The sequence below is a fragment of the Neolamprologus multifasciatus genome, chromosome 19 (assembly GCF_963576455.1).
Source record: "Neolamprologus multifasciatus chromosome 19, fNeoMul1.2, whole genome shotgun sequence".
In the NCBI taxonomy this organism is placed as follows: domain Eukaryota; kingdom Metazoa; phylum Chordata; class Actinopteri; order Cichliformes; family Cichlidae; genus Neolamprologus; species Neolamprologus multifasciatus.
In genome coordinates, this window is record NC_140457.1 from 15,099,915 (window position 1) to 15,115,508 (window position 15,594).

General features: G+C 39.9%; 2 protein-coding genes across 3 annotated transcripts; one reads left to right on the forward strand and one right to left on the reverse strand.

Annotated features, from left to right (window-relative positions):
- The first annotated feature begins 250 nt into the window (after nt 1-250).
- On the forward strand, nt 251-6,315 carry klhdc2 (kelch domain containing 2). 2 transcript variants are annotated; one of them, XM_085142940.1, is made up of 14 exons: nt 251-415; nt 1,028-1,309; nt 1,404-1,483; nt 1,593-1,710; nt 1,851-1,963; nt 3,064-3,148; nt 3,341-3,424; nt 3,584-3,664; nt 3,782-3,840; nt 4,076-4,185; nt 4,275-4,347; nt 4,441-4,528; nt 4,614-4,666; nt 4,745-6,315. In XM_085142940.1, the coding sequence occupies exons 2-14, from the start codon at nt 1,046-1,048 to the stop codon at nt 4,866-4,868; spliced, it is 1,332 nt and encodes a 443-aa protein (XP_084999066.1). In that variant the 5' UTR covers nt 251-415; nt 1,028-1,045; the 3' UTR covers nt 4,869-6,315. The 2 variants fall into 2 exon arrangements, with proteins under 2 accessions (XP_084999066.1, XP_084999067.1); XM_085142941.1 differs by lacking the exon at nt 251-415 and adding an exon at nt 814-890.
- Nucleotides 5,159-15,584, reverse strand: nemf (nuclear export mediator factor). The gene is made up of 32 exons (XM_085142931.1): nt 15,388-15,584; nt 15,208-15,276; nt 14,122-14,224; nt 13,690-13,815; nt 13,424-13,572; nt 13,238-13,305; nt 13,052-13,141; nt 12,888-12,961; nt 12,746-12,816; nt 12,577-12,652; nt 12,349-12,489; nt 12,025-12,233; nt 11,758-11,931; nt 11,615-11,678; nt 10,624-10,712; nt 10,435-10,538; nt 10,292-10,354; nt 10,066-10,178; nt 9,115-9,172; nt 8,970-9,028; nt 8,764-8,884; nt 8,430-8,682; nt 8,297-8,339; nt 8,160-8,209; nt 7,906-8,053; nt 7,649-7,726; nt 7,317-7,538; nt 7,047-7,082; nt 6,814-6,920; nt 6,694-6,737; nt 6,529-6,608; nt 5,159-6,108 (listed from the first exon to the last, which is right to left on the reverse strand). Exons 1-32 carry the CDS (start codon nt 15,444-15,446, stop codon nt 6,031-6,033), a joined length of 3,219 nt encoding a protein of 1,072 aa, XP_084999057.1. The 5' UTR covers nt 15,447-15,584; the 3' UTR covers nt 5,159-6,030.
- Nucleotides 15,585-15,594: the final 10 nt, after the last annotated feature.

Sequence of the window (15,594 nt, forward strand, 5' to 3'; positions counted from 1 at the left end):
CTTTAACGAAACGAAAAGCGTTGTTGCGCTTTGTTTTGCGTTTGGGAGTCTTAAATTTTGGGGTTACTTTTCCACCCTACTATTAATGAAAACAATTAAATGTGGATACTTTTATTTTGAAAAGAAAAACGTCTCTCCATTTGATTTTGACCTAATTGTGCGTACCTGTTTCTTATATGAGAGTTGTCCTTTAGCAGTAGTGACTTCTTCGTAGTAGTAATTATAACAATAATAATATAAATAATAAAACCTTTATACAACGTGGGACGGCCTAGCCCGTTAATTCCGACCTTATAAAGATGGTGGATTTAAAAAGTCTGTCATTTCCGGTCGTGCCCCCCCAGAAGATTGTGATGACCTTACATAAATGGCGCATTGCTACTGAAATTTGCAAGGAACCCTAGTGTCTGATAAGGTAAAGCGATGACAGGACTGGCTAGATTTTGTGTAGGATATTTGAATTCTGGTTAGTTTAGACATAAACGAGGTAGATATATCTGAGCGGTATTTAGCGCACAGTTTTCGGTGTGTTTTTCTTCTGCAGAGGGAAATAACTGTTTGGTGCTTGCTAGCACGAATTACAGCAAAGCAATTAAGAGAATTTTAGACAAATATATGAATTAACAGCATTTTGTTACGCTGTTATTCGCTATAAGTCTTCCATGTAATATTAGAGATATGCTTAAATGCCAGCGTTGGGCTAGTTGCCTAAACGGTTAAGGTAGAAAAGTAGGTCAGCATTTGTCGTGCTACTTGCTAACATGATACAATCCGCTGCCATGGTAAATGATGATGTGACTTTGGCCTAGAAACAAGCAAATCTCTACTTGACACAGAGAGAGCATGTTCTATTTTTATGGCTAATTTTGCTCACCTCCACTGTTTTAAATGTGGGTCATTTCCTTGATTGTTTATGTTTTTGCTTGTTTTAAATATTATTTTTGGCCCGGGATTAATGCGTTAATAGAATAATCCTATTGGCAATAACCTAGTCGATTTCTCAGTACCTTACTTCTTGCTTTGATAGGAAACAAAAGAGGCTGGCATGGCAGAGGGAAGGGCAGAGATGGAAGAAGACAGGGGAGATCTGCCCAACGGAGAGGATGACAACGACTCGGATAGAGATGAAGATAACAGATTAGTTGGTTGGATATTACATGAAGATATGGATGAGGACGAGGAAGATGAGGAAGTGGACGATGAGCAGTTATTAGATGCTGAAGCAGTTGAGCAGGACGCCCCAGCTGAGCGCAGTGGTCATATAGCAGTAGTTGACAGAAACATCATGTATGTGTGGGGTGGATACAAGGTATGCTCCTAAACTGCATTGCTATTATGTTTCTGTATCTTTCTGCCGTCTCCGTAATTGTCTAAATTTCACTGTGTTCATCCTCCTGAACAAGAATGCTGAAAACCATGGATTCTTTGACTTGTATCTGCCGAGAAATGAGATCTGGACCTACAACATGGAGTCAGGAGTCTGGTGAGGACATCTGGCTTGCAAGCCAATCATACCTCTACTTTGTAATTGTGTAAAAAAATAAATATAAACAAATACATATTTTATATATTTATTTTTTTTCTATTTACAGGACAAAGCATATAGCTGGAGGTAGCCTCCACACATCGATGTCAGGCAGCTGTGGGGTGTGTGTTGATGGAGTTCTCTACCTTTTCGGGGGGCATCACGCCCGGGGAAACACAAACAAGGTAGGGTGTGACTAGGGTTAGACTAAATTTCCTATCTGCTTCTGGTGTTTTTAAATAGGTGCTTGCATCACATTACCTTAAAAACATATCAGCCAGCTGTGCAAGCGGACAGTCTTTACAAAATGTCTTTGCTCGTATAGATTTACCGCCTGCCCTTGAGAACTCCCAGCCTTGTGTGGGAGGAAATGAGGGATCTTAAAGGACTTCCGCCATCATCCAAGGACAAGCTGGGCTGCTGGGTTCAGAAAAACCGGTAACAGGATAAGGGTTTTTGTTTGCATGTTTGTTTTGGAGTTTTTCTTTAATGCAGTTTTTTTTTTTTTTAATGTAGTTACTCATTGTGCTTGAGAAAATAAGGCTCAGTTTCACCAATCCTTCATTTCTTTTGACAAACATGTTTTTAGATCAACTGTGAAATGTTTTTTTTCCTATTAAAAAAAGAGTAAAAACAATAGATTGATCTTGAGTTTACTTGAAAGTAAAATGGCATTAATTTTGACACAATGATGGTCGTTGTTTTAGAAGTTTTATTACTGTATAGTTTACATACTCTAATTGTAGAAATGAATGTTGTGGTAATTTTTGGCTTTTAATGATTTCTTTTTCCAGGATGGAATGATTGTACGGCAGACATCATTAATGACTGAGTGCACAAGTTTGAATTTTTTTTGGATTTCCTCTAATCCAAACACGGTCAAATTCATTTATACACCCCCGCTTAAAATTTGATAAACTCTCCCTTGACTAGATGCTGTTTCTAGTCATCAATACTTGCTTCATTGTGGACGGTGACACTAGCGCTCCAGCAGTGTCCAGTTCACGGCAGGCTTGAGCCTTGGCGGTTCCTGGGTTGTTCGTAAACATCCTAACCAATTTCCTCTTATCTGAAGGTGACAGTTGTGTGTGAATCTAAAATTTTCCTTATATCTTCTTGATTTCTTCTTTCACATTGTTCTGAGTATTGGTCAATCCAATGACTGCTGTCAGGCAAATCCTTTTCAATGCTGCACATAGAAACTACCCGTTGTAGTCAATCACGATGACTAATGAGGCCTTTGCCTACAGAGCCACTTATTAAAAGATTTAAGTGAGTTATATATATGTTTGAGCTTGTATGTATACTTTTGACACTGCGTGGATTAGAGATTTTTGGTTTTTTTAAGTCATTAAAGACACATGTACAATCCTTCCACGCTGGAAAAACAGTCCAAACAAATCATTAAAAGTCCAGAGTTCATGCTCATGATGAATCCGTGGTCATTTCTGATCACAACACAATGAGAAATTCATAAGAGAGATCATTTCTGTAAGATTTTAAATATGTATGTAAGTAATTTGTCTGAATGATTGCAGAATTATCTACTTTGGGGGCTATGGCTACGCTGCACAGGGTGCTCATCGAGGGACTTTTGAATATGATGAATCGTCTTCTCTTGTGGTCTGTAAAAACAAAAATCTTACGACAAATGATGCATTTAAACAAAACTATTATAAAATTATGTCTTGAAATCCATTAGATGCTGTTTTTGCTAATTAAATGTACTTTTAATAGCTAGAGCTTCTTGAATAATTATGGCTTAATATCTAAATGTATCCCTCTGCCTTGTCCTCTTTGTTTTCACCGCTACAGTGGGACAGCCCTGGGCGAGGCTGGAACAACCACATCCACATCCTGGATCTGGAGACGTCAACGTGGAGTCAGCCAATTACCACGGTAAAAACACAAATGCGTGTATCACATTGCCCTGCAGTAAAACTTGGAAACATCCTCTGTAATCAAACAGCCTCTCCCTTTTTCTTCTAATTTAAAAAAAAGAGATCTTAGTGATCTTTAAACCGTATTTTCAATTTGTCTTGGTTTGGCCTGATGCAGGGGGACACCCCTTCACCCAGAGCAGCTCATGCCTGCGCAACAGTTGGCAACAGAGGCTACGTGTTTGGTGGCCGATACAAGGTAAGCATCACTTTTCTTCTTTTTTTCCACTCCTAAATTATGTGCATAAGTGTGTGCGCTCATTTAAAGATAAAGATGTTTTCAAAATAAACAAATGTACTTTTGTTTTGTTCACAGAACTACAGATTAAATGACCTGTACTATCTTGACCTGGACACGTGGGAGTGGCACGAAATGTAAGTGCTTCTTGATGTGCTGTGGTATGTAATCCACACTATAAAGGTTTTTATTAATCAGATCATACATATTATACGGATTATAGCAAGATTTTGAATTGAATCTTTTTCTTTTTTTCTTTCTTTTTTTTTAATATCACGTTTCTAATTGCAAGACTATCTGATCGTGTGCACAGAGTTATCCACCTTTGCTCTGCACGGTTATTCCCCTATGACCCACTCTGCCTTGCTCTAGGAGCGTTCCCCAGCAGGGTCCAGTGGGCCGTTCCTGGCACTCCTTCACTCCTGTGTCACCAGACCACATCTTCCTATTTGGAGGTTTCACCACAGACAGGGAGACGTTGAGTGAGTCAGACACTCGACCTCAAGGAGCAAATAATCAGAGGTCCTAAAATAATACCTGATCTCAAAGAGATTATTTTTCTGTCTTTTAGGTGATGCTTGGCTGTACAGTGTGAGCAAAAATGAATGGAAGCCTTTCAAACACAGTCACACAGAGAGCCCCAGGTGACCATCTCACGTTACTGTGAACAGCTGGCAGTGCGCTGGCAGTTTTTCCTGAGCTAAAATGTGGACAATGTTTGACTTTGTGATTTTTAGGCTGTGGCACACAGCGTGCGCTGGTCCAGATGGTGAAGTGTTTGCGTTCGGAGGGTGTGCCAACAACCTGCTGTCGCACCACAGAGCTGTAAGATGGTCATCATATCTCAATTTAACCTGCAGTTAATGCAAATTTTCACTTGGTGAATTAGATTTTTTCCTCCACTTCACAGGCACACAGCAATGACCTGCTGGTTTTCAATGTTCAGCCCAAATCATTAGTTCGGTGAGTGCATACAGATTTGAAATCCATTTCAATTTATTTTGCCATCACGTCGTGTTCATCTAACTCTCCAATTTCCAGGTTCTGCATGGAGACCATCCTTCAGCACAGGGAGCGTTTGTCTAGCTACTGGGACTGTTTGCCTAAACACCTCCTGCACAGCCTCAAACAGAGAATGGCACGTGTCAACACACTGGGCTCTTAGTTTAAGAGGACAATTAGAGGACAATATGTATGCGTGGAAGGGATGCATGCTTTTTGAAAGCAGGTAGTCCTTTTCATGTCAGTGGATACTTTCATACATAAAAACCTCTCCAGGGAATGCTGAACGGCTTCGGATTTGTTAGAAATGCGTCCCGCCTGACGCATGATGGTTCACAGGCCATCCTCAAAACTGTTAATCACCTTATAGATGTTGCCGGGACAACCATCATTGTTGAGTAGTGGTGATGCGATAGCACAGAGGAGAAACCTCTCACTACTTTTGGGATTAGCTTCTTTTTTTTTTTCTCTCTAAACGTTCTTTGCCCATCTTAATTTTGATGAGTCGTTTCGACAGTAGAGATGAAAAGCTTAAATGACGGCATCGTTTTCTGTCCAGATTAGATGCGTCTTATGACGACAAACGTGAACTAAAAACAAAACTTAAATTCATTAAGACAGTGATTCCGTATCAAACAACAAATTAAAAATAAGTTTGCTGTAATTATTACTATAATTTTTGAGAATATCTTGAATACAGTGTTTACTGATGTTGAATGATTTTCCTAAGTTCTCACAGACCTAAAACTCGTGCTTTATGCTACACATGACTATCTACTTTAAGGCACAGAAATGCTAACTTTAAGTTTTTATGTGTATATATGATTATTTATATAATTGTGTGTGTGTGTGTGTGTGTGTGTGTGTGTGTGTGATTCTGTACTTTCAAAGAGGCTTTTAAAGCCTGAAATTGGAGAAAATTGTTGAAAGTGGCTACTGTAGCATACAAACTTAATTTAATCAATAACTCACTGCAAGTTTATTGGGGCTGCAGCTTTGTTTGGAATTGCCTGGTTTGCACAAAATTCCCTTGATTGATTTAGTTTTCTTTTTAAGTGTGGGATAAAAAAGGCATATTATTACTACAATGCATAATTTGTACTCAGAAAATAAACACATGACATATTCAGCTTTGTTACATGGTGTGGTTCACCAAATACAATCTCAAGAATTCTGAAAAAAGGGCACACCACTGACAAATAACCACCCATGTCTGAAATATAGGTGAAGTCGGCAGAGTCTCAGTGACCCGGACTGAGGTGCAGTTCCGTACTGAAGAAATGCTGTAAATTTCAAAAGTCTCTCTGGCTCGTGTCTTCTATCCTTCATTTTTTCTTGGCAGCCAGCAGGTTTGGAGCAGACACCTTGACTTTTCCCGGCATGTTTCTGGATAGGTCAGAATCCTGCGGCACAGCGTCGTGAGAAAAGGGACAGTTTGAATTGTAACACAAGGGAAAACTGCAACCATGCCATAATAGTTTCAGTTATAGATAAGATTATTCTACTTTTACAGTTTGTTGGGTGGAAAATGTGACGTAAAAAAAAACAAACCCCTGAAACATCTGTTTGACCCTAAATATAATCCAATAAAGATTCAGCAGCAGGTGAGATGACAGTGTGCTGATGTTCATTCATTTTAATCTCATGAAATGGCTACAAGTGAGGTGACTTTATTAAAATGCTTCTTATTTGGTGTAGCATTCCTTGATAAATGACTGGATTGTAGTTATTTTCTAATGGATAATAACTACATAAATTTAGCAACACAAATTAACAGAAAGCACTCTTCTTAAAGGCAAGAATGGTTTGGGGGTTTTTTGTACCTTGACGCTGCGGAACAGGTCTTTTTCTCTTGGTGACACCTCTTTGGCTTTCATGAAGCTGAACACTGCAGTGCGTGCAGCTGGTAGAAGCACAAACAAGAATTTACCATCAGCTTGAAAGAAACTATCTTTACAGTAATGTCAGTCAAAAGCTTTCTGAATTACCTTTGCCTTTTTTCTGAGAACCTGGTGTCAGTTTCACTTTGTGTCTGCAGAAGACAAACAAGCAGTTAGGCTTTGGTCTCTTCAATTTGACTAATACAAGGAAAAGCTGATAACACTCACTTGTAGTTGGAAAGAGCAGTGTATGGAGCGCATACTGGCACTGCAAACAGCAACACATCCTCCAGATGTGGCTGGCCTGTTAGAGAGGTGAGCAGATTCTCTGCTTCCTAAAGTAACAGACAAAAAAAATCCTTTAAAATAAAGCTATTCTTTTTAGTAGTATTTTTAAAGGGCATGCAGATTTCTTTTTAGGATTAATAATCCATATTTAAATCTTTATACTGCAAACTTACCTCTGCTCCAGGATTGTCCTGGTCCACCTCATCTTCCTGAAAGAGAAGAAAGCATCGTTGAACCTTTCCAGCTACCAGTCTGTGGCCATGAGTCATCAAACAGCCACAGATAGGTTTATTCTAAATTCAGTATTGTGTAAAAGTCTTGAGCTACTCTTAATTTCTTTATACGTTTCTTCTAAGGAGGCAGACTTTGATTACTTTTTTATGCAGATAACTTTGTAAACATAATCAGATATTATACATACACATACTGAATCCTTACATTACCTTATCCTCCTGTTCTGCAGCACCTCCCTCCTCTCCAGGCTGCCTCTTCTCCTCTTCCTCCTCCTCCCCTCCACCCTGCTCTGCTTTCTTCCCAGCAGTCTCCACATTACGAGCTTTCTGATGTTGTTTCTGAGCGGCCGGTTTCCTGACGGGCTCCTCTTTCCCCTTCCCTTTCTTTCCTTTCTTCCCTTTATCTTTCTCCTCCTTCGTGGATCCAGCAGACTAAGGAAGCAAAGCAGCTGAAATGTTATTTACTGCGACACCATCGAGAACCACATGCGCTGCAAGTACTAGTGCCAGCTGCATGTAAGGGTTTTTCTATTCATTCTCACCCCAAGCAGCTGCATCATCAGCTCTCTGTCCTCTTCGTCCTGATCTTTATACTTTTCTTTGATCTTCTTCAGTTTGTTCTGTAATGACAAAAGAGTGTGGCTGGTACCTTTAGCCCATTTTTTAAACTAAATGTAATCTTATAATCTTCTCATTTAGTAAAACTTCAGCTCTCAATTAAAAAAAAAATACTAAAAGGTTTTAAAACCTCTGATGCTTGCACAGCACAAAAAATGCTGACTTCATCCGTCCGTCTCACCTTTTGACCTCTCTTTAACGGCTGCTGAGAGGGTCCACTGCCACTTTTGGACCCCTGATCCCCCACCGGTCCACCGGATGACTTGTCAGGCTTCTCCTCAGTCTCACAGCCCTCCTGTTTCTGCTGCTGCTTCTTCTTCTTCTCTTCTCTAAGGGAGGAGGCAAAAACACAGTGACTGGTCACCTTTCTCTGCTCATGCTGTCATCATCCGCTTGTAATATAAAACTGGATTTTCATTTGGGTTATACGCTCACCTTCTCTGCTTGGCAGTCATGTGTTTTTTCCCCTGTGAATCTACGTCATCCTGAAAGTTAATGAATAAAAAACTGCTATTTATTGTACTTTAAATGAGATGGAAAAAACTTAAATGTCCAAAGATGGTAATATTTGCCTGAGCAGTTGTTTCTTTTTTGAAGCCAGCATTCTGGGAGCTCCTAGAAATAAGGAGAAATGTTATTAAAGTACTTTTAATTCTGCAAATATACATCTGTTTGGCTTTTCTTTTGCTTGGTTAGTGGTACTACCTGCTGGGTTGTAAATGAGAGAGGGTGATGGTCGTATCTGGAAAGCTGAATTCTTCACTCTCTTCATTCTCTTTTTCCATTCTACCATCACTGCGCTCTGACACCTTCTCTCCTGCATCTGCTGCAGAGTCTACTTCTCCACTCGCGCCATCATCCTCCTCCTCTGTGTCGTCGTCCTTTTTCACTTCCACCTCCTTGGTCTCTCCATCGTCTGCTCTTTCTTCACCCTGATCTTCATTACTGCTGTCATCCCCTAGAAAGGCAGCAGAAATGGCTCAACAAATGCATATAGATAGATATGGACAGAATTACATCATTGATGGCTTCTTCCTACCTATGAGCTCCTCTCCCTCATCTAATAGCTCGGCAGTTCTGCATGTGGCCTCCTCCATGTCTTCCTCTACGGTTCTCACCTTCCTCTCCCCTTGGTGCCGAAACACACTCTGATCATCCACCTGTAAAAAGCAGAAGAGACATTAGTGAATTCTTTAAAAATGATAAAGGCTTGAAAATACACTCACAGCTAGTGATGGTACTCACCTTGAAGAGGAACCCAAAGCCCATAATTAAGTAAGAAGGTGGCAGAAAATTTTTCTTTCCTAAGGGAAAAAAAATTACAAAAATGAGTCCCATCTGATCTCTTTGTAGTCGGTCTTTCGTGCATTCGAATTCTGCTTTTTGATACCTCTGATCATGAAGCTTCCAGTTGTCAAGTACTCGCCAGTGGGAGCGGTTTTAGACACCTGTGGGAGAAAAAACACATAATACCACTTATCAATAATAATAAACAATTATACTATAAAAAACACCACATGCCTGTAAGTTCAAAGGTCCCAGAGAGTGTTTAGACTTTAGTATGGAGCAATTTTGTACGTGTATCCCTGATTTAATTACTGCAGCCACAGGATGGCTGCTTTAAAACTAACATATCTGTGAGTAGCTTCGCATTTCTTAAACAGCCATGTCCAAAGACATATCAAAATATATCAAAAGACGTAATTATTGGCCTGCTTCAAGCAAAGGAAACAAGTAAGGAAACTACAGAAACTACAACAACCTGGAGAAATAGTGGTTAACCATCTCTTAGGAAGAGTAATCAGAGATCGCATATCAAATCAGAAAAATACAACAGAAGAGCTCACAGATTTGATTAATAGTGAAAGTAAGAACATTTCCATGCGGACAATGCAAAGACAACTCGAGAGTAAAGAATTAAATTAGGAAAACCACTTATCAGTGTGGCTAATAGGGAAAGGAGGCTTCAGAGTGCTAGGGAACATAAAGATTGGACTCTGGAGCAATGAGGAAAAGGTCATGTGGTCTGATAAGGCCTGTCCTGAAGTGACGGGTGCGTCAGGGTAAGAAGGAAGGCGGATGAGGTGATCCACTCATCGTGCCCAGTACCACAGAAGCTTGTGGGAAAATGTTATGATCTGAGGCTGTTTCAGTTGGTCAGGTCTAGATTCACCAATGAAGTCAGCTGACTATCTAAATGCACTGAATCACCAGGTTTTTCCTTCTCTGATAGCGCCTGTATATTCCAAAATGATAACGTCATGATTCATTGGGATGAATCGTATCACTCTCCTCAATGATAATACATACATAAAAAACATGAAGAGTTTTCTAGACTCACCTGATGATGATGAACCCACCAAGCACTGGTGACAATCTTGGCATCCCAAGCAGCACTGTAGCACACAGCCATGGTGCCAGCTTCTGTCAGAGTACGGGGAGGGATGGGATTCCCTGGAGCAAGACGATGAGCAAGTGGAGGGTGTAAGGAGAAACTAGTTTAACTCAGAGAAACCTAAACTAGTTTAGTGGGGGAGAATGCATTGAAAGCTGCATTTTAAGTTTACCTGAGGGGTTTTTGATGACACAACTAGTTGCTCCATGGAGGTCAGCATGAACATAGATGTCACCTGAGAAAGTATAGAACAAGTGATAAACCAGATTTTGACGGTATTTATTTTCCAAGAGAAGTGTGTAGAAGCTTCCTTACCAGCCCGGAGGTAGCGCTTAACGATCATCTCGTTCTGCTGCTGGTCCCTTCCTGCGATGACGAGATAGTTCTCGGAGCTGATGAACCACAAGAACTTTTCAAACCTGCCAAACGGGAACAGACAGTTAAAACAGACTCAACAGATCAAGCACATTATAAAGTTTCCACACATACGCATCCATGTCTTACCAGTAGACTTTCCTGGCCTTCTGAATGGTGGTCACGGTCTGGACTTCTTTCAGGGTCTGCTGTGTTTTTTTCTCAGCTGATTTCATGGCCTTTAGTGACATTAAGTTAGAAAAATTATCAGTAAAATCTAAATTTAAGTATAAGAGTATAAAGTATGTTATTCTGTTATTTCACATTAACAGATGTAGCCTCAAGGCATTTTATTGTAGCGTAAAGACCCGGCAGTAGTAGAAAGAAACTTATACAATCAGTTGACCCCTTGTGAGCAAGCACTGTTCACAGTGGGAAGGAAAAACTCCCTTTTAAAAGGAAGAAACCGCCAACATAACCAGGTACAGGGAGGAGCAGCTATCTGTCGTGACTAGTTGGGGGTATGGGGGGAAAATAAAAAGAGCAAACAGAAAAAGGACACGAGAGAAACTGTGAGAGAGAGCCCCAGAGTTTAGTGATAACTTGTGATTAAATACAGCAGTGGTGTACAAACACGTGGGAAGCAAAAAGAGATGAGTGAAGAAGAGCTGAAGGTGACGGCTAGTCGGCTTGAGTACATTCATTTCTCCACTGCAATTAGTTCCAGGTCATATGTCAGACAATGGTAGTATTTTATTCAGTGGTGGTCACTTCAGTCGCCCCGTCTCAGAAGAGAGAAAAATGTATCTCACGCCTACCTCCCATCACCAGTGGTATCATGCGCTTTGTACAGTCAGTGGTCGCTTCCAGTGTGGACAAAGCTTAGTTGATGGTTCAGGGTAACCTGATCCAGCCCTAACTATAAGCTTTACTAAAACAGGAAAGTTTTAAGTCTAATCTTAAAAACAGAGAAAGTGTCTCGGCTCCCCCGCATAAAAAAAACTGGGAGTTGGTTCCACAGGAGAGTTTTTTAATGCATAAGAAAACAACGTTCCTTAGAAGAACAGATCCGGATCTTGCTTCCTGCTGATCGTACAATCACATCATGGCATATGGAAAAATGAAAAGACAGTTTTCTTACTTTATCTGCTGCTTCAATGGTTTTCTGTTCCTTTTTTTCAGCGCTGCGTTTGGAGTCGTAGTACCTAAAAAAAACACAATAATAAAGTCTATCAACTTTCCCCACATAATGCATTATTGTGTGCACATCACACATCAACCTACTTTTTGGCATTGGCATAAGCAGACAGCCCAAGATCGACATCCACCAACATGGGTTTGTTCCTCTGCAGCTTCTTGTTCTGTCCTTTGTCTTTATTTTTGTTTTTCTTCCCTTTCGTTTCCACAATTTCTTTCTTTTCTTCCTCTTCCTGATCATCCTCAGAAATATACGGATTCCTGGATGTGACACAACACAATACCGCGTATATCAATCTGACTTCACATAAAAATTACGACATTTAAGTTAATTGCTTTTTGGGGTGATCTCACTTTAAAAGCATGGTGATGTGGTTGGTCTGCAGCTTGAGCTCTTTGATGGCACAGGCCACGGGGTCTCCAGCAGCTTGTGCTTCTTTGACAAGAACACCGATCTCAGTCCAGTCCACCTGATTGGCCAGTGCGCTGCGCACCACCTGCAGCGCCCTCTCCACCACAGGCAGGTTCATCTCCACTAGTTCACCCTTTATTCTGTCCACCTCCTGCAGCACACAAAACGAGATTTCAGCAAAGTCACGATCAGCTGAGTGGTTATTGTCCTCAACATCTCCTTGTGCGTACAAGCAAGAATTATTATGTAAAGCCTTTGCTGCTAACCTGTGCTTGGTGGAGGGCGTCCAACCTCTGCTCATGGTCCTTCTTAACATTTTCCAGCTTTTTCAGAGCCTGTTTCTCCTGCTGCAAGGCCTTCAAGTCAATTTTTTGACTCTCCATCTTGGAAAAAAACTCATCTACCGCCTGTGTCAGATTATTGTGGTGGATTAGTCTTTATTTTTCTTGAAAAAATAACTTAATTATTATCCCCCCAGCTGCGCTAACATGTACCTTGTCAAAGGTATCAAACTCCAAATAGGGGCTTTTTGCATGCTGGGCAAAAAGGAATGGATGGAATTCATCGTATCTGCAAGTAGACATCATACACATGAGCTAAACAATCCTTCACTTCACAACCAGATGAAAAAAGGTACTCCTTGATGTAAAAACAGAGTCATACGTGAGCAGCTCTTCACTGGGTTTGCCAGGAGTTAAACTTGGTTTCTTCTCAGTCTTTTGAATGATGTAACCCTTGTTATAATAAAGAAGAGTTAGTGAATTCAATCAGACTACTACAGAATCTTAATCTAAAAACTGCTTACTTTGCCACTGAAGTTCTCAGTTTTTTCCATGTAAGTTTCTGCAATCTGCAGAGCCTCCAGGATTTTAGGAGCAACTGAAGAGAAAAGCAGGGAGACCAAATTTAGTTGGAGATTTGTAGAAAAATATAAGAGAAATAAAATAGTCTCTAACTGCCCTACTATACCTTGGGCAGAATCAACTTGACTGTCAATTTTGATAGAGCCCGACAGTCCTGCTTCTATCAAACTGTGCTCTATCAGAGTGGCTCCGTATGCTGTGGATGCATTAGGAAAGGAAAAAAAAGATTCATAGTCTTTATACATGTTGAAACAAAAGATTAAACTTGTGTATCTTTTGCCTGGATACTTACGAAGGTGAGGATTCAGGACCCTTTTCACTTGCTCCCCATTTGGTGCTTTGCTAAGGATTTCAGTCAGCCTAAATAAAAAAACAACAATAAATCACTGATATAAGGTTCTGAGTTTTGTTTTGTTTTTTTTTAACTGAATTTTGAACCATGTTCAGTTTATCCAAAAACTAGTAAAGAGGTTCTTGCCGCTCCAAACTGATGAGAGGTTCGGTGGGTCTGGCGCTTTCCACAGGGTAGCGCTCTCTCACAGCAATCTTAACGTCTTCTGCCTCTGCTGTCCGAAACCTCAGCAGATTCAGGATGGTGTACTCATAATCTGCAAGGATGATGTTACCCTGAAAATGGAGATGAACACCCCGACAAACAGGCATAAACAGATATGCAGTTGCACGTAAGTAACAGGTTTTGAATATGAACATGAAATGTAAAAAGCATCTGAAATGTTTTCTGACCCTGTCATATAGTTCGATAATCAAGTGGTAGGCAGCTTCATCTGAGCCAAACTGGATGTCGACAATCCGGTCAATCCCAAGCTGCTTAATCTGGGTCAGTCGGCGTGTCTTCAGGTGTTTTCGACACTGAAAAAAACCTCTTTAACATCAGTTTCATCACAACAAGTGATCCAAAAACAAACAAACACAAATGTAGTTTGTAAATAAATCACAACAACCACAAGTCATTGTAATGACATTTACATTTACTGTACAGATCCATCTATTAGGGACAGGCAAATCAATACAGTCACTGAATTTGTGCAAGTAAGGATACTAATTAAATTATTTATCCACAGTGAAGCCAATGGGACAATAAACTCATTACATCACAATAAATATCCTAAAATAGCAACACAACTATATTATTTTATGTTTTTTAAATAGTCTTACTTTCATCGCAAACCCTGAAGGCATCATGTTCTTGGGCCATTCAAAGTCTGTGGAATGAATACGAGTCCCAGACTCGATCAGGAGAACAGCTTTGCTGTCGGGCCTGCCGATGCAACACTCTGTTATTCTCACTGATTCAAAGTGCTGGAAACAATTCAGTAAATTTACTGTTTAATTTTAAAGTACTTTACTTGAGTACTTCCATTTCCTGCTCTGGTAGGAAGGAAAATATCAGTAGTGTGCAAAAGTATTGAGCCATCCCTAATTTCTATATACTTTTCCAAGTATATCAGACTTTACTGACTGACCTAAGGCTCTTTCAAAGTTTTCCTTGGAGACTGGTTGCCTTGTTATCTATTTTCAGTTCAGTCCTTGTACCTGACCATTTTCACAAGAATGTTGGTTTTTGTTGTTGTTTTTTAGGCACTTGACACTGACCTAACAGGCCAACACATAACTCAAAGGATAAATGAGTGATATGTCTAAAATCAATTTTAAATTGTATTTTTAACTCTGTTACTAGCAACCTGCCACAAAAGCACACATTTGTTCGCATTTCTGTAGCTGAAGCTATGCAAAATACATACAGTTTGACGGGCATAAAATTGTGTTTTTCCACTAACAAGGTGATTACTAAGGAACTATTATTAAAAGAAGAATTGACAAGTCTAAAAAAAAAAAAACTATCTACAGCAGATGAACAGCAACTGAAAGAAATGAGGGGTGGCTCAGTACTTATGCACAGTATTGTAGATCTCGGCATGATTTCAGAGGGAAAACATGAGATAATTCTTTTGACTTCGAAACATTTATCTGACAGCAGAAGATACTAAAAAGACTCGGACACATCTGTTGAAACAGACGATGCACGGTCGTAGATTAGAATACTGAAGTTTACAAATATATCTTGTGAGTCACTGAAATGTGGCTACTTGTGTATGAATGCATCAACTGTCATTAGCATAAATTAAATGCAAAACCTAACAGTGTCATTCTGCTGCATGACTAGTTTTGTGATATTTCTGTTGTATTTACTAGCTTTATTCATTATAAAAGAGAAAAACTTTCAGAGGACAGTTTTCTTACTTTTGCAAACGGATGAGATACGTCTTGTTGTCGATGTCATACACATTATAGACTCTCATGCCAATGTAGCTGCGGAAGAAATAGGTAAAACGTCATGAATAACCAAAAGTGTGTGAATATGCAGTGGACAGCCAGTCAGACGAGAGTTAATTTTAGCTTAGCTTAACAACAAGCACCTACTTGGCATTGATCTCGGCAATAACGGCCCTGATATCCACAGTAGTAAATCGTATTTTCATCGTGATTTTAATTCAGGGTACAGCAACAACAAAAAAATAACTGTTCAAAGTGATAGAGAAAATATTCACATTTCTACAGCAAAATCGGCAAAGGAAACATGCAGGTAATTCCTGAACATGCGCACATATGGCAGTTTTACGGAAACTG